The sequence below is a fragment of the Ranitomeya imitator genome, chromosome 3 (assembly GCF_032444005.1).
Source record: "Ranitomeya imitator isolate aRanImi1 chromosome 3, aRanImi1.pri, whole genome shotgun sequence".
Taxonomy (NCBI): Eukaryota; Metazoa; Chordata; class Amphibia; order Anura; family Dendrobatidae; genus Ranitomeya; species Ranitomeya imitator.
Genome location: NC_091284.1, coordinates 587,391,363 through 587,416,522, shown reverse-complemented (window position 1 = coordinate 587,416,522; position 25,160 = coordinate 587,391,363). Strand labels below are relative to the sequence as shown.

General features: G+C 46.3%; 1 protein-coding gene across 2 annotated transcripts in view; it reads left to right on the top strand.

Annotated features, from left to right (window-relative positions):
- GPC6 (glypican 6) overlaps positions 1-25,160 on the top strand; it is a 1,713,043-nt gene that overhangs the window by 1,486,781 nt on the left and 201,102 nt on the right. For both annotated transcript variants that reach the window (XM_069758052.1, XM_069758051.1), the window contains exon 5: positions 20,945-21,075. In XM_069758052.1, coding sequence (XP_069614153.1) covers positions 20,945-21,075 — 131 coding nt within the window. The remainder of the gene's footprint in view (positions 1-20,944; positions 21,076-25,160) is intronic.

The following is a 25,160-nucleotide window of genomic DNA, read 5'->3' as shown; positions in this document are numbered from 1 at the left end:
GATCCCTTATCGCATGCCGCGGCCATGAGGCCGCACAGTCTGAAGAAGGCGGAAGGAGACGAGTTAAGACAGGCGAACATATGCACTGCACATGCCCATCAATAACACCCTCGCTGCCAAAATATATGAGACAACGAGGGGCGTTGTGTTGGGCAGGGCGGACGCACAGGCACAGGCAGCCAACCAATGATGTCAGAAGACGGGCAGCGCTACCAAGGGTGGTGCTGCGTATCATTAGAAAGGAAAGTCACACCTCAGGGACAGTTGAATGGTCTCAATGAGACACATTTTGTACGTGTTGAGTTCCACGTGGGCAAGGAGAAAAAGTCAGCCACCTTGTACAAATGCAGCAGTACTGCAGTACAAGGTGGCTGTTATACATAGAAACACCTGGGGGTGGGGGGCAGGCTTCCTTCCATTTCAGTTCATGTGCCTGCGTGGCGTTTGCAGGACACGTTGCCAGCTACACAGCAGGGGAACAGCTGGTGGTGCTGAACCCCACTAACACATTGGCTGTTGTTTTTCTCTGTGAAGCTCGCATTTCCGGGCAAAAACTAGCGGTGTTAGAGCCCAGGGTCAGCAGGAGGAGGAGAGGAGCAAAGTGTAGGCCGAAGCCTGCACTGGTGGCAGCTTTTGGTCGGTTGTGCCAGCGTGGCTTGTGCTGGACACGATGCCGGCTACACAGCAGGGGAACAGCTGGCGGTGCTGAACCCCACTAACACATTGGCTGGTGTTTCTCTGTGAAGCTCGCATTTCTGGGCAAAAACTAGCGGGGTTAGAGCCCAGGGTCAGCAGGAGGAGGAGAGGAGCAGAGTGTAGGCCGAAGCCTGCACTGGTGGCAGCTTTTGTTCTGTTGTGCGTGCATTGCGTTTGCAGGTCACGTTGCTGGCTACACAGCTGGGGAACAGCTGGCGGTGCTGAACCCCACTAACACATTGGCTGGTGTTTTTCTCTGTGCAGCTAGCATGTCCGGGCAAAAACTGGCGGTGTTAGAGCCCAGGGTCAGCAGGAGGAGGAGAGGAGCAGAGTGTAGGCCGAAGCCTAGTTGAACCAATTTCAAAGGAAACCTTTAACCCCCCCTCAGGTGTTTCAAGGTACAAGAGCAACACCTTGAACAGCATTAATGCTGCACAAGTCTAAGGTTGCTCTCTTCATTTTGCCCCTTGCACACGCTGAATAAAACACGTATACTATTTAGCCCATTATACTGTCAAACAGTAGTGGAGGCGTGACTTTTCTTTTGAAGAAGAAGCAGCACAGGTGTCAAAATTTACACCTAGGTGCTGGGCGCAGACTCCTTACCGTTGTTATTTGCAGTACAGGAGAGTGCGCTCTTGTGTTATCCCTTGGCAATACCCTGTTAGTGCAGGCCGTCTTATGACCTCATTTCATGTTGGCCGGTGCGGTTAACAATGGCCATAAATCCCAGACCCACATTGCCTTTCCATAAAGTCACACTGCGGTGCTGGGATTCGTGGCCTTGTGCAGTAAATATGTTCGCCGCTCACACATGTCCTTACACCTGCTTCAGACTGGGCGGCCTCAGCTGATCCCTTATTGCCTGCCACGGCCATGAGGCCGCACAGTCTGAAGAAGGCGGAAGGAGGGGAGTGAAGACAGGCGAACATATGCACTGCTCGTGCCCATCAATCACACCCTCGCAGTCAAAATATATGAGACAACGAGGGGCGTTGTGTCGGGCAGGGCGGACGCACAGGCACAACCAGCCAACCAATGATGTTTGGAGACGGGCAGCGCTAACAATGGGGGTGCTGCGTGTCATTAAAAAGGAAAGTCACACCTCAGGGACATTGTAATGGTCTCTAATGAGACACATTTTGTACGTGTTGAGTTCCACGTGCGCAAGGAGAAAAAGTCAGCCACCTTGTACAAATGCAGCAGTACTGCTGTACAAGGTGGCTGTTATACATAGAAACACCTGGGGGTGGGGGGCAGGCTCACTTCAATTTCAGTTCATGTGCCTGCGTGGTGTTTGCAGGTCACGTTGCCGGCTACACAGCAGGGGAACAGCTGGCGGTGCTGAACCCCACTAACACATTGGCTGGTGTTTTTCTCTGTGCAGCTAGCAATTCCGGGCAAAAACTAGCGTTGTTAGAGCCCAGGGTCAGCAGGAGGAGGAGAGGAGCAGAGTGTAGGCCGAAGCCAGCACTGGTGGCAGCTTTTGGTCAGTTGTGCCAGCGTGGCTTGTGCTGGACACGATGCAGGCTACACAGCAGGGGAATAGCTGGCAGTGCTGAACCCCACTAACACATTGGCTGTTTTTTTTCTCTGTGCAGCTCGCATTTCCGGGCAAAAACTAGCGGTGTTTGAGCCCAGGGGCAGCAGGAGGAGGAGAGGAGCATAGTGTAGGCCGAAGCCTGCACTGGTGGCAGCTTTTGGTCAGTTGTGCCAGCGTGGCTTGTGCTGGACACGATGCCGGCTACACAGCAGGGGAACAGCTGGCGGTGCTGAACCCCACTATCACATTGGCGGGTGTTTTTCTCTGTGCAGCTAGCACTTCCAGGCTACAACTGGCGGTGTTATAGCCCACGGTCAGCAGGAGGAGGAGAGGAGCAGAGTGTAGGCCGAAGCCTAGTTGAACCAATTTCAAAGGTAACCTTTAACCCCCCCTCAGGTGTTGCAAGGTACAAGAGCCACACCTTGTGCATCATTAATGCTGCACAAGTAAAAGGTTGCTCTCTTAATTTTGCTCCTTGCACACGCTGAATAAAACACGTACACTATTTAGCCCATTCTACTGTAGAACAGTAGTGGAGGCGTGACTTGTCTTTTTAAAGAAAAGCAGCACAGGTGTCGAAAATAACACCTTGGTGCATGGGCGCAGCTTCCTGAGCGTTGTTATTTGCTGTACAGGAGTCTGCGCTCTTGTTATCCCTTGGCCATGCGCTGTGAGCGCTTCCTGTCTTCTGACCTCATTTCATGTCGGCCGTTGCGGTTAGCGATGGACATGAATCCCAGACCCACAGTGTGTTTTCTAAAAATCACACTGCGTGGCTGGGATTCGTGGCCTTGTGCAGCAAATATGTTTGCCGCTCACACATGTCCTTACACCTGCTTCAGACTGGGCGGCCTCATCTGATCCCTTATCGCATGCCGCGGTCATGAGGCCACCCAGTCTGAAGAAGGCGGAAGGAGATGAGTGAACACAGGCAAACATATGCACTGCACATGCCCATCAATCACATCCTCGTTGTCCAAAAAAATAAGACACCGAGGGGCATTGTTTCGAGCAGGGCAGGCGCACAGGCGCAGCCAGCTAACCAATGATGCCAAAAGATGGGCAGCGCTAACAAGGGTGGTGCTGCGTATCATTAGAAAGGAAAGTCACACCTCAGGGACAGTGGAATGGTCTCAATGAGACACATTTAGTACGTGTTTAATTAAACGTGGGCAAGGAGAAAAAGTCTGCCACCTTGTACAAATGCAGCAGTACTGCTGTACAAGGTGGCTGTTATACATAGAAACACCTGGGGGTGGGGGGCAGGCTTCCTTCAATTTCAGTTCATGTGCCTGCGTGGCGTTTGCAGGACACGTTGCCAGCTACACAGCAGGGGAACAGCTGGCGTTGCTGAACCCCACTGACACATTGACTGGTGTTTTTCTCTGTGCAGCTCGCATGTCCGGGCAAAAACTGGCGGTGTTAGAGCCCAGGGTCAGCAGGAGGAGGAGAGGAGCAAAGTGTAGGCCGAAGCCTGCACTGGTGGCAGCTTTTGGTCGGTTGTGCCAGCGTGGCTTGTGCTGGACACGATGCCGGCTACACAGCAGGGGAACAGCTGGCGGTGCTGAACCCCACTAACACATTGGCTGTTGTTTTTCTCTGTGAAGCTCGCATTTCCGGGCAAAAACTAGCGGTGTTAGAGCCCAGGGTCAGCAGGAGGAGGAGAGGAGCAGAGTGTAGGCCGAAGCCTAGTTGAACCAATTTCAAAGGTAACCTTTAACCCCCCCTCAGGTGTTGCAAGGTACAAGAGCCACACCTTGTGCAGCATTAATGCTGCACAAGTAAAAGGTTACAGGAACACATGGGCTACTTGCACAGTGAACAAGTCTGTATGATCATGTTCACACACCACCAAGAAACCTGAAGACACAAAAGAGAATAGTAAAACCAAAAACACTCAGTTTGAAAAAATGTTGCAGTAATCCGCAAGTGCTAGTAAAAGATGTAAAAAACAGGGCATTTGGTTGATACGTTTTTTGCAAAAAATGTATACTAAGCTGCTCTACCAATCTTCACGGTATACCCTTATCAGAGCAGTCCTAACTAATGTATGCAATCCCTATCTGATGTATTTAAAAACCTGATCATCTGTATATAACCTGTGTGAACAGGGTTCAGAGAGGAAAAATCCATGTGTGCATACAGGGTAGAACAGCTTTTGTGCAGATAGCCCAAGAGGAGTGGTGGAATTCCCCAGTCTTGTAGACACAAGAGAACAAATATGGAAACAGGAACACATGGGCTACTTGCACAGTGAACAAGTCTGTATGATCATGTTCACACACCACCAAGAAACCTGAAGACACAAAAGAGAATAGTAAAACCAAAAACACTCAGTTTGAAAAAATGTTGCAGTAATCCGCAAGTGCTAGTAAAAGATGTAAAAAACAGGGTATTTGGTTGATACGTTTTTTGCAAAAAATGTATACTAAGCTGCTCCACCAATCTTCACGGTATACCCTTATCAGAGCAGTCCTAACTAATGTATGCAATCCCTATCTGATGTATTTAAAAACCTGATCATCTGTATATAACCTGTGTGAACAGGGTTCAGAGAGGAAAAATCCATGTGTGCATACAGGGTAGAACAGCTTTTGTGCAGATAGCCCAAGAGGAGTGGTGGAACTCCCCAGTCTTGTAGACACAAGAGAACAATTATGGAAACAGGAACACATGGGCTACTTGCACAGTGAACAAGTCTGTATGATCATGTTCACACACCACCAAGAAACCTGAAGACACAAAAGAGAATAGTAAAACCAAAAACACTCAGTTTGAAAAAATGTTGCAGTAATCCGCAAGTGCTAGTAAAAGATGTAAAAAACAGGGTATTTGGTTGATACGTTTTTTGCAAAAAATGTATACTAAGCTGCTCTACCAATCTTCACGGTATACCCTTATCAGAGCAGTCCTAACTAATGTATGCAATCCCTATCTGATGTATTTAAAAACCTGATCATCTGTATATAACCTGTGTGAACAGGGTTCAGAGAGGAAAAATCCATGTGTGTATACAGGGTAGAACAGCTTTTGTGCAGATAGCCCAAGAGGAGTGGTGGAATTCCCCAGTCTTGTAGACACAAGAGAACAATTATGGAAACAGGAACACATGGGCTACTTGCACAGTGAACAAGTCTGTATGATCATGTTCACACACCACCAAGAAACCTGAAGACACAAAAGAGAATAGTAAAACCAAAAACACTCAGTTTGAAAAAATGTTGCAGTAATCCGCAAGTGCTAGTAAAAGATGTAAAAAACAGGGTATTTGGTTGATACGTTTTTTGCAAAAAATGTATACTAAGCTGCTCCACCAATCTTCACGGTATACCCTTATCAGAGCAGTCCTAACTAATGTATGCAATCCCTATCTGATGTATTTAAAAACCTGATCATCTGTATATAACCTGTGTGAACAGGGTTCAGAGAGGAAAAATCCATGTGTGCATACAGGGTAGAACAGCTTTTGTGCAGATAGCCCAAGAGGAGTGGTGGAACTCCCCAGTCTTGTAGACACAAGAGAACAATTATGGAAACAGGAACACATGGGCTACTTGCACAGTGAACAAGTCTGTATGATCATGTTCACACACCACCAAGAAACCTGGAGACACAAAAGAGAATAGTAAAACCAAAAACACTCAGTTTGAAAAAATGTTGCAGTAATCCGCAAGTGCTAGTAAAAGATGTAAAAAACAGGGTATTTGGTTGATACGTATTTTGCAAAAAATGTATACTAAGCTGCTCTACCAATCTTCACGGTATACCCTTATCAGAGCAGTCCTAACTAATGTATGCAATCCCTATCTGATGTATTTAAAAACCTGATCATCTGTATATAACCTGTGTGAACAGGGTTCAGAGAGGAAAAATCCATGTGTGCATACAGGGTAGAACAGCTTTTGTGCAGATAGCCCAAGAGGAGTGGTGGAATTCCCCAGTCTTGTAGACACAAGAGAACAATTATGGAAACAGGAACACATAGGCTACTTGCACAGTGAACAAGTCTGTATGATCATGTTCACACACCACCAAGAAACCTGAAGACACAAAAGAGAATAGTAAAACCAAAAACACTCAGTTTGAAAAAATGTTGCAGTAATCCGCAATAGTTAGGACTGCTCTGATAAGGGTATACCGTGAAGATTGGTAGAGCAGCTTAGTATACATTTTTTGCAAAAAACGTATCAACCAAATACCCTGTTTTTTACATCTTTTACTAGCACTTGCGGATTACTGCAACATTTTTTCAAACTGAGTGTTTTTGGTTTTACTATTCTCTTTTGTGTCTACAAGTAAAAGGTTGCTCGATTTAGTTTGCTCCTTGCATACGCTGAATAAAACACGTACACTATTTAGCCCATTATACTGTCAAACAGTAGTGGAGGCGTGACTTGTCTTTTTAAGGAGACGCAGCACAGGTGTCAAAATTTACACCTAGGTGGTGGGCGCAGATTCCTGAGCGTTGTATTAGCTGTACAGGAGTCTGCGCTATTGTGATCCCTTGGCCATGCGCTGTGAGCGCTGCCTGTCTTCTCACCTCATTTCATGTTGGCCGTTGCGGTTAGCAATGGATATGAATCCCAGGCCCACAGTGTGTTTTCAAAAAATCACACTGCGTGGCTGGGATTCGTGGCCTTGTGCAGTAAATATGTTTGCCGCTCACACATGTCCTTACACCTGCTTCAGACTGGGCGGCCTCAGCTGATCCCTTATCGCCTACCACGGCCAGGAGGCCGCACAGTCTGAAGAAGGCGGAAGGAGATGAGTTAAGACAGGCGAACATATGCACTGCACATGCCCATCAATCACACCCTCGTAGCCAAAACATATGAAACGAGGGGGGTTGTGTCGGGCAGGGCGGACGCAAAGGCACAGGCAGCCAACCAATGATGTCAGAAGACGGGCAGCGCTACCAAGGGGGGTGGTGCGTGTCATTAAAAAGGAAAGTCACACCTCAGGGACATTGTAATGGTCTGTAATGAGACACATATTTTACGTGTTTAATTCTACGTGGGCAAGGATAAAAAAACAGCCACCTTGTACAAATGCAGCAGTACTGCTGTACTAGGTGGCTGTTATACATAGAAACACCTGGGGGGGTGGGGCCAGGTTCCCTTTAATTTCAGTTCATGTGCCTGCGTGGCGTTTGCAGGTCACGTTGCCGGCTACACAGCAGGGGAACAGCTGGCGTTGCTGAACCCCACTAACACATTGGCTGGTGTTTTTCTCTGTGCAGCTAGCACTTCCGGGCAAAAACTAGCGGTGTTTGAGCCCAGGGTCAGCAGGAGGAGGAGAGGAGCAGAGTGTAGGCCGAAGCCTGCACTGGTGGCAGCTTTTGTTCTGTTGTGCCAGCGTGGCTTGTGCTGGACTCGTTGCCGACTACACAGCAGGGGAACAGCTGGCGGTGCTGAACCCCACTGACACATCACCTAGTGTTTTTTCTGTGTAGACAACACTTCCAGGTGGCAACTGACAGTGTTGAAACCCAGGGAATCAAAGAGGAGCAGAGTGTAGGCCGAAGCCTGCAGTGGAGCAAGTTGAAAGGGAACCTTTAACCCCCCCCCACCCCCCCAGGCATTTGTTGCTGAAAGAGCCATCTTGTACAGCAGTAATACTGCACATGGAAAATGGTGGCTCCGAAAATTATGCTCCTTGCAAACGCTGAAGTACACACTCATATAATGTGTCCCCTCACACCGTCAAACCATCCCGGAAGTGGGACTTTCCTTTGTAATGTGACACAGCACAGCCATCATTCCAACCCCCTTGGTGCCGTGCGCCACCTCCTCAACGTTGTTTGGTTCTGTCACGGAGCCCGCGCTGTAATGTTATCCCTTGGCCATGCACAGTTAGCGGTGCCCGTCTTCTGACATCATGTAGGTGTCAGGCTGGCAGTGCCTGTGCGTCCAAGCTGCCCGAGATCCAACCTTGCAGTGTAATCTAATGTAGTCCCACTGCGGGCCAGGGATCCATGGGCATGCGCAGTGCATATCATCGCCTCTCACTCACCTCCTTCCTGCTTCTTCAGACTGTGCGGCGTCACGGCCGTGGCATGCTATTAGGGATCAGCTGACGCCGCCTAGTCTGAAGAAGCGTGAAGAAGGGGAGTGAGAGGCTAGTATATGCACTGCGCATGGCCATGGATACCAGGCCCACTGTGGGATCACATTAGACGACACTGCGAGGTGTGATTTCGGGCAGCGTGGACGCACAGGCGCAGCCAGGACGACAACAAATGATGTCAGAGGACGGGCAGTGCAAACTGTGCATGGCCAAGGGATAACATAACAGCGCAGGGTCCATGACGGAATCAAACAACGCTAAGGAGGCAGCGCACGGTGCCAAGGGGGTAGCAATGACGGCTGTGCTGCGTCACATTACAAAGGAAAGTCCCACCTCCGGGACGGTTGGACGGTGTGAGGGGACACATTACATGAGTGTGTAGTTCAGCGTTTGCAAGGAGCATAATTTCAAGAGCGACCTTTCCCTTGTGCAGTATTAGTGCTGCACATGGTGGCTCTTTCAGTAACAAACGCCTGGGGGGGGGGACAGGTCCCCTTACATTTTAGTTGTGCCAGCGTGGCGGTCGCATGACACGTTGCCGGATACTCAGCTGGGGATCAGCTGACGTTACTGAACCCAAATAACAGAGGAGCGACTGTTGACTGTGCACACAGCACTTCCAGGCACCAACTGGCGGTGTTAGAGCCCAGGGACAGCAGGAGGAGCAGATTGGAGGTATTGCCACACACACAGCTGGGGATCAGCTGACGTTACTGAACCCCAATAACAGAGGAGCGACTGTTGACTGTGCACACAGCACTTCCAGGCACCAACTGGCGGTGTTAGAGCCCAGGGACAGCAGGAGGAGCAGAGGAACAGAGTGTAGGCCGAAGCCTGATTGGAGCAAGTTGAAAGGGAACCTTTAACCCCCCCCCCCAAGACGTTTGTAGCTGAAAGAGCCATCTTGTGCAGCACTAAGGATGCAAAAGGAAAAGGTGGTTCTTTTAATTATGCTCCTTGCAAACACCGAAGTAAACACTAAAAATATGTCCCCTTATACCGTTAAACCGTCCCGGAGGTGCGAATTTCCTTCGTAATGGGACACAGCACAGCTGTCATTCCTATCCCCTTGGTGCCGTGCGCTGCCTCCTCAGCGTTGTTTTAAGCTGTCACGGAGCCTGCGCTGTTCTGTTAGCCCTTGGCCATGCCCAATTAGCGCTGCCTGTCTTCTGACATAATTTGGTGTCAGGCTGTCAGTGCCTGTGCGTCCACGCTGCTCCAGATCCCACCTCGCAGTCTCGTCTAACGTAATCCCACTGCGGGCCTTGGAACCATGGGCATGCACAGTTCATATCCTCGACTCTCACTCCCCTCCTTCCCTCTTCTTCAGACTGTGCGGTGTCACGGCCGTGGCATGCTATTAGGGATCAGCTGACGGTGCACAGTCTAAAGAAGGCGGAGGGAAATGAGCGAGAGCCCGAGGGGAAGATATGCACTGCGCATGCCCATGGATCCCAGGCCCGCAGTGTGACTCAATCAAAAGACACTGCGAGGCGGGATCTCGGGCAGCGCGGCCGCACAGGCGCAGCCAGCCTGACACCAAATTATGTCAGAAGACAGGCAGCGCAAATAGGGCATGCCCAAGGGATAACAGAACAGCGCAGGCTCCGTGACAGCTTAAAACAACACTGAGGAGGCAGCGCATGGCACCAAGGGGGTAGGAATGACGGCTGTGCTGCGTCACATTACAAAGGAAAGTCCCAGCTCCGGGACAGTATAACGGTATCAGTGAACACATTTTATAAGTGTTAAGTTCTGCGTGTGCAAGGAGCTAAAAAAAAAGAGCTACCTTTTCCTTGTGCAGCATTGCTGCTGCACAAAATGGCTCTTTCAGTAACAAACGATGGAGGGGGGGGGACAGGTTCCCTTACATTTAGGTTGTTGTGCCAGCGTGGCGGTCGCAGGACACATTGCCGGCTACACAGCTGGGGATCAGCTGACGTTACTGAAACCCAATAACACTGGGTCGTATGTTTTTAATGTGCAGCCTGCACTTCTGAGCCGCAACTGGCGGTGTTGGAGCCCAGGAATAGCAGTTCAGGTGGTAGAAAGATGAACACAGCAGGAGACCTGGATGACACCCAATTACTTAATCAGGCAGAGGAGTGGCAAATTCCTGCGAGATCCAGGCCTGGTTCATTTTCAGGAAAGTAAGCCGGTCAACGTTATCGGAGGATAGTCGCATGCGACGGTCTGTTAGTACACCACCTGCGGCACTAAAGACACGTTCCGATAATACACTAGCCGCAGGGCAAGCCAGCACCTCCAATGCATACTGGCTTAGCTCTGGCCATGTATCCAGCTTAGAGACCCAAAACTTGAACGGGGAAGAGCCGTCTGGGAGTACAGTAAGAGGGCAAGCCATGTAGTCTGTCACCATCTGACGGAACCGTTGCCTCCTGCTGACTGGAGCCGCCGGTGATGGTGTAGACATTTGGGGCGGGCACACAAAAGTGTGCCAGAGTTGTGCCATACTGGGCTTGCCTTGGGCAGAGGCACTGCTTCTGCTCCCTCTTTGGGCAGAGCCTCCCCCACTGCCTCGACGCACTGAGCTGCTTTGTAAAGCACTAGCAGCACTCCTCTCAGTTGGACAGGAGAAGATGATGGAATTCACCAGTGTGTCGTGGTACTCCCGCAATTTACGCTCCCGGGTCAACGCAGGGATGAGGTTTTGGATGTTGTCCCGGTAGCGAGGATCGAGGAGGGTGAACACCCAATAATCAGGCATGTTGAGAATGTGGTCGATGCGGCGGTCGTTTCTCAGGCACTGCAGCATGAAATCCACCATGTGCTGCAGAGTGCCAACTGGCCCAGAAACGCTGTCCCCTGCTTGAGACATGATCTCTGCCCGCTCGTCATCAGCCCACCCTCGCTGTACACACTGACCACTGGACAATTGTGTCGCTCCCTCCTCTGGACGGAGCTCTTCCTCCTCCATTGACTCCTCCTCATCCTCCTCACAAATTGGCCCCTGCGTACCCCTTTGTGAGGAACCACGTGGCGCTGACTCTCCAGAAGCTGATGGAAAAGGTGACTCCTCATCCTCCACCTCTTCCACAACATCATCCCTTAACCCTTGCAAAGTTTGCTGAAGCAGGCAGATAAGGGGGACAGTCATGCTGACTAGTGCATCATCTGCACTTGCCATCCGCGTGGAATAATCAAAAGGACGCAAAACCTGGCAGACGTCCTTCATAGTGGCCCACTCTGTGGTTGTGAAGTCTGATCGGCGCTGACTGCGACTTCTTTGCGCCTGATGCAGCTGGTACTCCATAACTGCTTGCTGCTGCTCACACAACCGCTCCAACATATGTAACGTCGAATTCCACCTGGTAGGTAGGTCACATATGATGCGGTGTTCCGGAAGGCGGAATCGGCGCTGCAGAGCAGCAATGCGGGATCTGGCCAAGCTGGAACGCCGCAAGTGAGCACACTCTAGGCGGACCTTGTGCAGCAGGGCATCAAGATCCGGATAGTCCCTCAGAAAACTCTGCACAACCAAATTGAGCACATGTGCCAGACATGGGATGTGAGTGAGGTTGCCAAGGGCCAAAGCTGCCACCAGATTTCGGCCATTGTCACACACTACCATGCCTGGCTGGAGATTCGCTGGCAGTAACCACACATCGCTCTCCTGCTTGATGGCATTCCAGAGCTCCTGCGCTGTGTGGCTTCGATGCCCCAATGAAACTAGTTTCAAGACGGCCTGCTGACGTTTGGCCACGGCTGTGCTCATGTCGGTCATAGGTAAACGTTCACGGGTCCATGTGGAGGTGGACTGTGACGGATCCTGCAGAGAGGAATCTGAGGAACTGGTGTAAGAGGAGGAGTCGATGCGTACAGACTGGATTCCTGCAATCCTTGGAGTGGGCAGGACACGTCCTGCGCCACTCGCACGATCTGTACCTGGCTCAACAACATTAACCCAATGGGCAGTGAGGGAAACATATCGCCCCTGTCCATGCTGACTGGTCCACGCATCGGTGGTGAGGTGGACCTTGCTACTGACGGCGTTCAGTAGCGCATGTTTTATGTTTGCCTCAACATGCCTGTGCAGGGCAGGGACAGCCCGCCTGCTGAAGTAAAAGCGGCTGGGCACCTTGTACTGTGGGACTGCCAATGCCATCAAGTCACGGAAGCTGTCAGTCTCCACCAGCCTGAACGAGAGCATTTCCAGGGACAACAGTTTGGCAATGCCTGCATTCAGAGCCTGTGCTCGGGGGTGGTTGGCCGAGAATGCCCGCCTATTCTCCCATGCCTGTACTACCGATGGCTGTAGAGTAGACTGGGAGTGTGAGGATGACTGGGAAGGTGGTGCTGTGGGTGGAATTACACAAGGTCTCTGGACAACAGTGCCAGAGGTTCTTCCATGGCGATCCTGGGAGGAAGCCAAACCAGCTGTGCGTGAGCTGGAGGAAGAGGCAACACGAGCTGAAGAGGTGGTAGCTGCCGCTGTTGGTTGGCCTACATCTTCAGTCTGTTTCTGTAACTCCACCGCGTGCCTGGTCCGCACATGTTTCCACATATTTGTGGTATTGAGGTTGCTGACATTTTTCCCTCTTTTTACTTTCTGATGACACAGCTTGCATTTGACAAAACAAATGTCATCTGCAACTGTGTCAAAAAAGGACCAGGCACTGCAAGTCTTGGGAGCCCCCTTTTTGGCTTTGGAAAGAGACAGGCTCCTAACGGGTGCCAAAGTGGAGGCTACAGGCTCCGCAGTCTTCCCCCTCCCTCTCCCTCTTTGGCCCGTAAGGGGAAGCTCTTCCTCAGAGCTGCTCCCACCACCTTCCTGTTCCTCACGCCACGATGGGTCAAGGACCTGATCATCTCCACTACCCTCTGCCACCAACTGCTCCTCCTGGGTAGTCTCGGCAGCACAGTACGCATCAGAAAGCGGCACCTGAGTTTCATCATCAGATGCGTACTGCACTGTGGTCACTGGAGGCACTGGCCCACCTGCCTCTTCAGAGTCAGAGAGAAAAAGCTGTTGGGCATCACTGCACACTGCCTCTTCTTCCATTTCTCCAAAGCTGCTTCAGAGATTCAGAGAACAGAAGTAGAGACGGCTCCTGTCCTGGACTCTCTGACTGCCTGGCCAATTTGGCAGGTGGTGAAGAGACAGATGGCTGCTCTCCAGTGCTCTGTGCCTGAGAGGATGTGGCACTAACTGAAGTCGATGCCGATGCGTTAGCTGCCATCCACCCGACAACGGCTTCAATTTGGTCTTCACGCAGCAGCGGTGCACGGCGCTCTCCGACAAAGCTGCGCATGAAGGACTGTTCCCTGCTGAAACTGAGTGACGACGAGTCACCGACGCCCGCAGCAGGCACAGAATCACCACGTCCTCTCCCTGCTCCTCTCCCTGCTCCGCGCCCACGCCCACGTGCCTTACTCCCTGCCCTCTTCATCTTGGTTGACAGATAAAGATAAGCAGAAAAGTACTAAGGCCTTAGTGTGCTTATTCCTGAAATGCTCCTCCTAACAGGTGTAAGAAACACTAATGTTGTAAAGTGTGGACTAAACTTTATTATTTTTCAAATGTGGCCTACACAAGTGTTAAGTTGTGTTTGGTGAACTTTACTTTTTTTTTGTGCAGATCGGGCTACAGAGCTAGTTTAAATCACACGGAGACCGTGCAGACAGCCGTAAACGGCGCTGCAAGGCCAAAAAACCCTCCTCTAGGTTATCCTATTTAGTGTTTTTCCACTATTTAGCTGGAGACGGGTGGAAAGACACTAATAGGAATTTTTTTTTTTAAATTTTAAACAGGCTGCACTATTTGAAAAAAAGTAAATTGTTTTTCAAGGTATGAGGCAGTAACGCACCCTGAGCTGAATCCAACCGGCTATGGCTGCACACAGACTACAGGGCGAGCTGCGCTCACACAGAGACCGTGCAGACAGCCGTAAACGGCGCTGCAAGGCCCAATAAACCCCCTCTAGGTTATCCTATGTAGTGTTTTTCCACTATTTAGCTGGAGATGGGTGGAAAAACACTAATAGGAATTTTTAAAAAAAATTTTTAAACAGGCTGCACTATTTGAAAAAAAGGAAAATTTTTCTCAAGGTATGAGCCAGTAACGAACCCTGAGCTGAATCCAACCAGCTATGGCTGCACACAGACTACAGGGCGAGCTGGGCTCACACGGAGACCGTGCAGACAGCCGTAAACGGCGCTGCAAGGCCCAAAAACCCCCCTCTAGGTTATCCTATGTAGTGTTTTTCCACAATTTAGCTGGAGACGGGTGGAAAAACACTAATAGGGAATTTTTTTTAAAATTTTTAAACAGGCTGCACTATTTGAAAAAAAGGAAAATTTTTCTCAAGGTATGAGCCAGTAACGAACCCTGAGCTGAATCCAACCGGCTATGGCTGCACACAGACTACAAGGAGAGCTGGGCTCACACGGAGACCATGCAGACAGCCGTAAACGGTGCTGCAAGGCCCAAAAACCCCCCTCTAGGTTATCCTATGTAGTGTTTTTCCACAATTTAGCTGGAGACGGGTGGAAAAACACTAATAGGGAATTTTTTTAAAAATTTTTAAACAGGCTGCACTATTTGAAAAAAAGGAAAATTTTTCTCAAGGTATGAGCCAGTAACGAACCCTGAGCTGAATCCAACCGGCTATGGCTGCACACAGACTACAAGGAGAGCTGGGCTCACACGGAGACCATGCAGACAGCCGTAAACGGTGCTGCAAGGCCCAAAAACCCCCCTCTAGGTTATCCTATGTAGTGTTTTTCCACAATTTAGCTGGAGACGGGTGGAAAAACACTAATAGGGAATTTTTTTAAAAATTTTTAAACAGGCTGCACTATTTGAAAAAAAGGAAAATTTTTCTCAAGGTATGAGCCAGTAACGAACCCTGAGCTGAATCCAACCAGCTATGGCTGCACACAGACTACAGGGCGAGCTGGGCTCACACGGAGACCGTGCAGACAGCCGTAAACGGCGCTGCAAGGCCCAAAAACCCCCCTCTAGGTTATCCTATGTAGTGTTTTTCCACAATTTAGCTGGAGACGGGTGGAAAAACACTAATAGGGAATTTTTTTTAAAATTTTTAAACAGGCTGCACTATTTGAAAAAAAGGAAAATTTTTCTCAAGGTATGAGCCAGTAACGAACCCTGAGCTGAATCCAACCGGCTATGGCTGCACACAGACTACAAGGAGAGCTGGGCTCACACGGAGACCATGCAGACAGCCGTAAACGGTGCTGCAAGGCCCAAAAACCCCCCTCTAGGTTATCCTATGTAGTGTTTTTCCACAATTTAGCTGGAGACGGGTGGAAAAACACTAATAGGGAATTTTTTTAAAAATTTTTAAACAGGCTGCACTATTTGAAAAAAAGGAAAATTTTTCTCAAGGTATGAGCCAGTAACGAACCCTGAGCTGAATCCAACCGGCTATGGCTGCACACAGACTACAGGGCGAACTGGGCTCACACGGAGACTGTGCAGACAGCCGTAAACGGCGCTGCAAGGCCCAAAAACCCCCCTCTAGGTTATCCTATGTAGTGTTTTTCCACAATTTAGCTGGAGACGGGTGGGAAAACACTAATAGGAAATTTGAGAAAAAATGTGCAGCAGGCTGCACTATGAGCAAAAAAGGACAACTGTGTGAGGCAGTGTGAACCCCCCCTGAGCTGAATACAACCGGGTATATGGCTGCACACAGACTACAGAGTGAGCTGCACACACACACACACACACACACACAGAGACCTTGCAGAACGCTGTTAAAACAGCGCTGCAAGGCAAGAGCAAGGTGAACAGTGAAGAACACACAGCGTTTTGCTAAATTAGCCTTTGGAAAGGAAAATAAAGCAATTAGCTAGCTCAACTGGCCCTCAGTTAGAACACAGAGTCCTGTTCCTAACTGAAATCACAGCAGAGTGAGCGCAAAATGGCGGCAGCGTTTTTTATAGTGCAGAGTGACATCATTTCAGCAGCCAATCACAGCCTTGCCAGTACTTACATGCCGACCATGCTAAACAGGATGTGCCCACACTTCCAATCATTCCTCATTGGCTGCTGCGTTCTGTTTGAATTCTGGGAACTTCCGATTCCGGTATCCGATACGCGGGAAGTATCGGAATTCGGTATCGGAATTCCGATACCGCAAATATCGGCCGATACCCGATACTTGCGGTATCGGAATGCTCAACACTAATGAAAACGCATCATGTTCACAAAGCCTTAATCTGTTGCACTTAGTAATGGGAAATGTGAGGTGTTGTTCCTCGTAAAGTGCCTTGAATGGGTGCTACAGCTGTCATTCGGGAAGGTGTTCTCTTGTATAGTCTGCAGACTATTTTCCCTGTATAGATGCGGGATCTAACTACCAAAAGGGTATTTTATTGTAGTACTTCTTGTTGTATTGGTGCTTATAAAGTTGTCAGACAGATACATTTGACCTCTGACTGACAAAGTAAGTGTATATTTTTTCCTAACTGAAAATTTACAAAAAAGGAAAATGAAAGTATTGGAAGTGTCTTTAAAGAATTATAGTTATTTAGGAAATTATATATAAAAACATTTTTTTATAGGTTTTTTTTCTATTTTCTTGAGAACCCCTTTTAAGTAGGAATTGTATTTTCCTCACTCCTGCACACATTAAACTATAGTAGATCTTGACAAAAGATTTCAGCTAAAATCAGAATTAGCTGGTAGTAAATTAACCATTGAAAAATCATTGTAAATGACCGATTATCAATTTTTGTCTACTGAAACCAAATTGGCCATATAATAAATTTCCAGCCAAACATTACTAACGATTGACTGTTTGTTAGTCATTCTGTGATCTGGTGAATGATCAATCATAAGACGTCATCATGGGGTAGGGCGTCAGATAAAAATCAACAGGTTTCATTGTTGGTGTATGGATGGATAAGTCCTCTTTCACACTTCTGTCTATCGAGATACGTCGTTTTTTGAGAAAGCAGAAAAAAAATTTGCAGGATCCTGCATTTTCTCATAGACTTGTGTTAGCGACGTATCGCGACAGATGGCCACACGTTTCGTCCGTCGTGCACAGGATCCTGTGGAATTTGACAGCCCCTCTTTTCCCCAAAACGTTCCATGAAACGTTTTTGTCTGCAGTGGAAAAACGTTCCCCGACGCCTCTTGCGGCATACTTCGTTCCACAGAGTGGGAGCCTATGGACACTGGATCCTGCGCACACTGTGAAACGCAGGAATCCAGTGACGGATGCAGTTTTTACTTGTGAGCATGCCTGGAAGCATATTCTAACCCAGAGAAAAGTCTCTCTCTCTTCCCTGAAATTTCTCCATTGAAATTCAGGCAACAACATGTGTAACGCATTCGTCAAAACACTGCATGCGTTGCACACATTTTTCACTATTTGCACGACGTCCGTCGATACGTCACAACAATGCATTACGACGCCTGCCAGCAGATGGAAGTGTGAAAGAGGCCTTAAATGTATTCGGCAATAGTGACTAAAATGTGTCTGGAAATGATGGCATTACTATCGTTTGTTGCATGATTGACCTTTTGTTAGTTAAGGAGATTTGTTACCATCAACTAAAATGTAATGTGTATGGGGGCCCTTACATTTGGAGTATAAACTCATGTTCTCAGACAATATTCAAGTAAAGTGACTCAGTCAAAGAGGTTGTATAATAATTGACAACTCGAAGCAAGGAGGAGAGATTCAGCTTCATGGACATAAAAATCTTCTTTATCTGTAAAATTCCAAATATCAACTATATCGGCCATGTCTAAAGGTGCTTGACGCGCCAGAAACACATCAGTGCTTTTTATTGCTCTCCTTGTTTCCAATTGTGAGAGTTTTGGCAGTATAACTATCTGTGCTCTGGGCAGGGCTAGATTCAGGCATTCCTGGTAAGCTGGACTCACCTCCAATATTGGCGCTGTGTCTACCAGTGGTCATTATTTTGTGATGTTACCACTGCACCCAATCGGAAGACTAATCAACTGTGAAATCACTATTCCTTCAGGGAAGATTAGTTGGAGTTGAGTATGTGTTTTTTCTGGGGTAATTTAGCAGTTATGAAGTGGTAGTGGACAGCCCTTTTAACCAACAAAGGTTTCTTATAAATACTGTCAACATTCCCAGGGTTGTGTGTAGTAATAAGTCAGGGGTCTTTAGATTTAATCAGTCTGCTGGTGCTAAAGTAGGGTCCTACGACATAAAGTATAATGTAAAACTCTGTGAGTAATTCAGCAAAAATTTATTACAATCCAAATGTGTTTTTTTTTGATCCAAGGAGAACCTTTTTCAAACACCAATCGCCTTGGTGGATTTTGAAATGATAAGAATGAAGTAATGGTGTAGTGTTATGGGTATCCTCACAACCTCAGTTACTCCTTGTACGCAGCCTAACTTCATTGCAGAACACAATAATACTTTTCTTTTTTATATAACTGCATAAGGGTTATAAAAGAGCAGTCAATAAGTGAATTCATATTTATGAAGCCATTTTCTGCAACAATATATTCTCCAGGTATTCTAGGGATTTTCATTCCATTTCCATGTAACAGATATTGACTTGATGATTTATGAATGCATTTTTTTTTTCACACCATAATGTGCCCTTTGCTGCACAGCATCAATTTTGGCAATCTATTCCAGATGTTCATTTGAAATTATGAGCTCATTTTACATTAACTGGAAGGAAAATGAATTACTTCCATGCATCGTGAAGAAATGTGTGCTCTTTTTATTTTTACTGATGATCACATATAAACTGAAGGAGTATTTTGTGGCACCATTTAACAGACTGATTTTCTGCTTACATTTATCAGTTGTAGATTTATAAACAGTTGTGTGGAAAAGTCTTTGCCCCCTTCCTGATTTCCTATTCTTTTGCATGTTTTTTTTTCACACTCAAATGTATCAGATCACCAAACAAATTTAAATATTAGACAAAGATAACACATGTAATCACAAAATGCAGTTTCTTAAAAAAAAGAAAAAAGAAATCCAAACCTACAGGGCACTGTGTGAAAAAGTGATTGCCCCCTAAAACTTCTGTGATACAGGAGGGCTACTGAGAGAGGGAGAGCAGTGCAGAGGATGGGAACTAGAGTATGGACAGACTATGGACAGGCGTAGGCTGTCTCTGCACAATTAGGAACAGGCAGATATCACTGGGTTGGGAAGGGAGAGCACAGACTCACACTCACTCGGGGGCATGCTTTCATTACAAGCACAATAAGCCACACCCCTGATATGGGACAGCATAGAAGAAGCCATTATCAGGGGGCTGGCTCATGTTAGCGGCTAGGAGCAGACCACAACATAACATCCCAAATGGGATGGGGAGCACTCAGCATCTGGGTCTCGGACACATTGAATAGTTCTGAATACTCTTATAACTATAAACATGAAGTCCGACTTTAAGTGAACACCGAATGTGTATACAGTTAGTAATACATTTTGGGTCACGTCATCAATAATAATAATAATGTTGTTCATGTATTGTTTTGTCCATGTAAGTTCTATTACATTAGAAAGACAATAAGACCCTTATTTGTCAGATTTAGGGAACATTGTAATTCTATACTTACAGGCAAGGTTAATTAACCATTTTAGGGAGTTACCTCAAGGAAATCCTCGGTTCCTGAATTTTGCAGGGCTGGAAAAAGTCAATTTACCTCCACAGGGAGGAGAGTGTAAAAAACTCCATCTTAGGAAAGAGGCAAAGTGGCTTATGTGCGCGAGAGCGCTGGAATCCACTGGTTTTAACGACAGGATAGATATGTCTGGTTTTTTTGTAGTTACAGCACCTTGATTCGCATTGCATTTATGGTTTTGTATAAATAATTTAGGAGTTGTTCATGTCACATTTGAGAAGTATTTTCACTTTGCACTTTGTCTGTATCTATGGGGGTGGGATATGGGGGAGGTATTTAGTCTCCCGTCATTTCCTTTCACTTCCATGACCCGTAGAAGCGCAAGAGTGCGAAACGGCCGAAGTCCTCACACTCCACTCCCCCGTCGTCCTGCTGAACATGTTTTAAGCCTTGAAATAAACATTGGAATTTAGCTGGTGAGTGCCAACCTTTCTTTTCTTGCTTTTTGTGGACATTCAGTGCTGTCATTTTCTGGTTGAGCACCCCATGACCAGTGTATATGTTCCTACAGCGTTCATTCATTCATTTGGAAGTGCATTGCAAGAGTAGGTGTAGCGGTGGTGCTCGTCATTTCTTTTTTCTATGTGTGGACTTCAATAATAATAATCATAGTATTAATAATGTGCGAGAAGCCAAATTAAAGTGTTTTACTTTGGATTCACAGATAAAACAGATCAAGAAAATACATGCTGTACGCAAGACACTTTTTGAACAGTCCTGTCCTGGAAAAAGTATTTCATGATTTTAGTAAAAGTTTTGAAATGGCATTGAAAGTTGGCAACTATTTGCTTTGCATGTTAATCATAGGAGAATTAATCTCCAAGTCTGCAGAAAGCCGATGTATAGTGATGTGTCAGGTGTGTTTGCAATATTGTGTACACATTTATTTATTGTCAAGGTGTAATTAATTCTCAGCTCGACAATGAGCTCTGTGTGTAATGTGACCTTTTAGTTTTGGCGCTTAGATTTTGCTGCTGACCTTTCTTTAACTTTTGATTTTTTTTTTGTTTTGACAGATGCTATGCTTCTAGTTGCTGACAGGTTGGAGGGACCATTCAATATTGAGTCAGTTATGGATCCTATTGATATGAAAATTTCTGAAGCCATCACGAACCTGCGAGAAAACAGCGTGCAAGTGTCAGGAAAGGTAATCAACATCACTCATCATAATTAATGTGATAAATCAATGCCCATTATGACTTATCAGGTCATAAACTTTCTAGAAGTGATGTGACATTACCATATTATTATCCCAGAAAGTTGTTAGGCATTTTAGGTGGCTAAAAAAATATTTATATTCTATTATCATTTTTTGCATAGAAAAGGGAAAAAATGCAAACATACTCATAGAAATAAAATGTAATAGTAACCATATACAGCCCTGTGAATTAAAGGGAATCTTTCATAAGGTTATTGCTATGTAATCTGAAAGCATCATGATGTAGTGGCAGAAACCTTGATTTCAGCTATGTGCTATTTACTGGGTTGTTGGGTTTTTTTTTTTGCTGTTTCAATACAATCAGTAATTTTTCAGCAGGAGATTATCACTGTAGGACAAGTTGCCTTGTAGTCCAGCCACGCCCCCACCACTGATTAGCAGCTTTCTGTCAACATGCAATGTACATAGAAAGCAGCCAGTCTGTGGTGTGGGCGTGGTTAAACACAGCTCAACATCTGAGCGCTGCTAAATCTGCAGCCGAGAAATCTGTGCTTCTATCATACCTACTGCAGCCAGTAAACTAAGTGACACATTGCTGGAATCAGGATATCTGTCAATACCTTATGCTGCTGTCAGATTACATAGCAAAAACTTGCTGACAGATTCACTTTAAATGATTAAATTGTGAAGCTGCATTCTAGAACAATAGCATGCATGTATCTTGATAATTGAGGTAAAATTATAGTACAGAATAGGGAACAAGCTTAAACTATGGGTCTTGAAAGAAAAAGATTAACAGCATTTGGAATTAACAGCAGAAGAGAAAAGCCACATGTAAAGAGAATATTGTATTTAACTTGGTATCTCGAAATCAATGAATCATTTTAAGGGCTTGTCCAGGTGACAATATTATTGGTCATCCATCATGATGTGATCAATCAAAACATCAGATCGCACCCAGAACAATGTTTTGCTAAGGGGCTGTAAACATGTAAAATTTGTTCCTCAGACAATGCTGGCCTGAGATAAAAATCACGGCATTCCGAAGGTTGACCCAATATTCGGATCGCACTCTGTAATGCAAGTCAATCAGTTTTGTGGAAAACATCAGAACGCATTCGGATGATATCTGAGTGCAGTACAGTTTCCATGGACTGACAGAATGGAGGAGATGGAGAATTTTTTTCCTCCATCTTCTCCTCATCCTAGACAATTGGATCATGCTGTGCTCACACTCTGATCAAACCCTTTTCTCAGATGAGAAAACATCTGCACGTAGCCTAACATGAGCACTGCAACTTCAGACTGTATGGAAAACACTAACAGCTTCCTGCCTTTAAAATGTCAGCTCAAAATAGGTAAAAATTGACTGATGAGTTGTTTTCTGTATTTAGCTTACAAAAATCCTGAAGGGTTTTTCATAGGAATAAAAGTCATGATCTGTCAATCTTGGTTCTGTCTTAATAACAAAATAATTGCAGTGTCCAGTCATTGGCTGGACTGACATTTTCTGTCATTTCTGGCATGTGCCTGTTAGTCTGCATGAGTTTTAGGCATGTGGATTTCAGCTGCCTGCTATACCACTTCCTCACAGCTGTCTTGTACACATAGACAAGGAAAATCAAATCCTAAGGATGTTTTCAGACATTGTGCTCAAGAGACCCCCAACTGTCATGGTAACTCATCAGATCCCCACTATCATATCACAGGGGGCGATAGACGTCCGTGCACCTGAGTATCAGAGAGATTTCTGTCTAAACACGGCAGTCTTAGCATGACAGTGGCATTTAAATTGTTAACAGCAGAGACCAGAGCTCAGCTCCAGTTGCTGCTGTTAGAAGCAGATGCTAACTATGTAACATATCAGTGGAGAGAGCTCAGCTCCTGAGCCCTTAAGCCACAGTCAATCCTGCAATGATATACCAAACGCCACAATTCGTTAAGGGTTTTATAGTGTTTGTCTTTTCAAATGCACAAAAAGGTCCTTTTTGGCTCCTTAGGCTCCAGGGTTTGGCTGCAATTACAACCTCTGTACTTACTACAGTAATATCCCTGGGCAGACAGAGCTGAGGGCGTCTGTATATATATGTTTTAAGAAGTGATTGAGTTTAATTATTTTTACATGTATTTGTGTAATTAAGAATTTATAGTAAGCAAAATGTTGTATAGGTTATTACTGTATATATAGTATATTAAAGTACAGCCCTGGCAACAATTATCATTGCAAAATGTTCAGTTTGTCTGATTTTCTCTTTATAAATATATTTTTGAGTAAAATGCCAATTGTTATTTTATTCTATAAACTTCTGACAACATGTTTGATGGCTTGTAACTATCCATCATCCTCTTGATTACATTCCAGAGGTTTTCAATGGGGTTCAGGTCTGGAGATTGGGCTGGCCATGACATGGTTTTGGTGGTTTCTTAATTTTTGCCAGAGCTCTATATTAATTTGATAGTGTTTTATATAAAATTACCTGTATTTTTTTATTGGGGTTAGGCCAGTTTTACATTTGTGGTTTTGTCCGCAGCGTTTCTTCCACAATTATCTGCATGCATTGTGTTTTCCTATATTTAACATTAGGGATGCATGTGTCTGCGATCGGTTGCGTTTTGCCTCGTTTGACGACGCATGCAGCATTTCATTGTCTGCGGTTTGGCGCGGTAAACACGGCATGTAGTAATTTTAGAGGCGTCAATTTGCCACCTAGAAGCATATGCGGTTGTTAGCGCAAGGAATGCGGCAAAAAAAGCATTACTGTCTATGGGAACGCATGCGTACACATGTCTTTGCATACGCATGCACATGTCCAGGAACTGATTTAGACATGCCCATTAAAGACACACCCTCCTGGAAATGCCAAACGCATGCGCATAAAAAGCGCAAACACATGTAAAACGCATGCAAACGCTGCAGTTTTTTACCATCATGTGTAAGCTGATGCGGTTAAAAAACGCTGTGTTATCAGACGTTTGCATGTGTTTTTGCATGCGTTTGCGGTTGCAGACGATACGCTGCAGACTTAACCGCAAATGTGAAACTAGCCTTAGTCAAACTTATTTTGTTAATGACATTATTCATCATTTACTGTATTATTTGTGTCAATTTATTCATTCACGCTTTTATGTCAATTTTTTTTAAATGGTGCTCAAAAACAGAAAATATTACTTTTTTGTGCAAAACGTTGCATGGTCCACTAAAGTGTCACAAAATGAGCCCCACAATTCCATACATACATAAAACCACCCCACGGGGGACAGGAGTACATATACCATATTGTTCACACTATAAGATGCACATGAATACAAGACTCATCAAGTTTAAGATACAAAAAAGTAAAAGAAAATACCATGTTTCTCAGATCATTAGATGCATTTTTTCCCCAAAATTTGGGAGGAAACCAAGTGGTATGTATTATAATCAGAATGTATATAATCTGGGGGGTGGCTGTGGTGGAGCAGGGTCACAGGAGCTAGGGATGCTGTTTCAAGAGGTTGGCAGTGGCAGGACAAGTGGAGCAATGCTGTCTGCCCCAGTCTCTCAGAAGATGTTGGCACCGGTGAGCGGAGGTCCCCTCTCCTGTACAAATTCCTGCTATGGGCTTCGGGAAAATTGCCACTGGAGGTGGCCCATGCGCAGACTGAGATGTCGGGAGATCTCGTCCCCCACAGGGATATGTATGGGAAAGGGGACCTCGATATCTTCTGAGAGGATGGGGCCCACAACATCGCCCCACTCCTTCAGCTGCCACCACTGACCTGCTGAATCAGTGACCCTTCTGAAAGGATGGGGCATTCAGCATCGCCCTACTAGTGCCACTGCCGCAGACCTCCTGAAGCAGCGACCCTGGCTCCTTTGACCTTGCTTCACCACCAACGCCCACAGGTAAGCTATGGTAAAAAAAAGGGTTATAGGGGGCATTCCCATTATATTTTTTTACAAAAAAAAATCCTATTCTCCACCCCGCATACACGTGTTCACGTGCGTGTCAACTCTCATCTTATCTCATCTTAAAGGTCATCCTATTCAAGGATCAGAAATTGATAATTCTCTCCTTATTAAGAGTCATGTT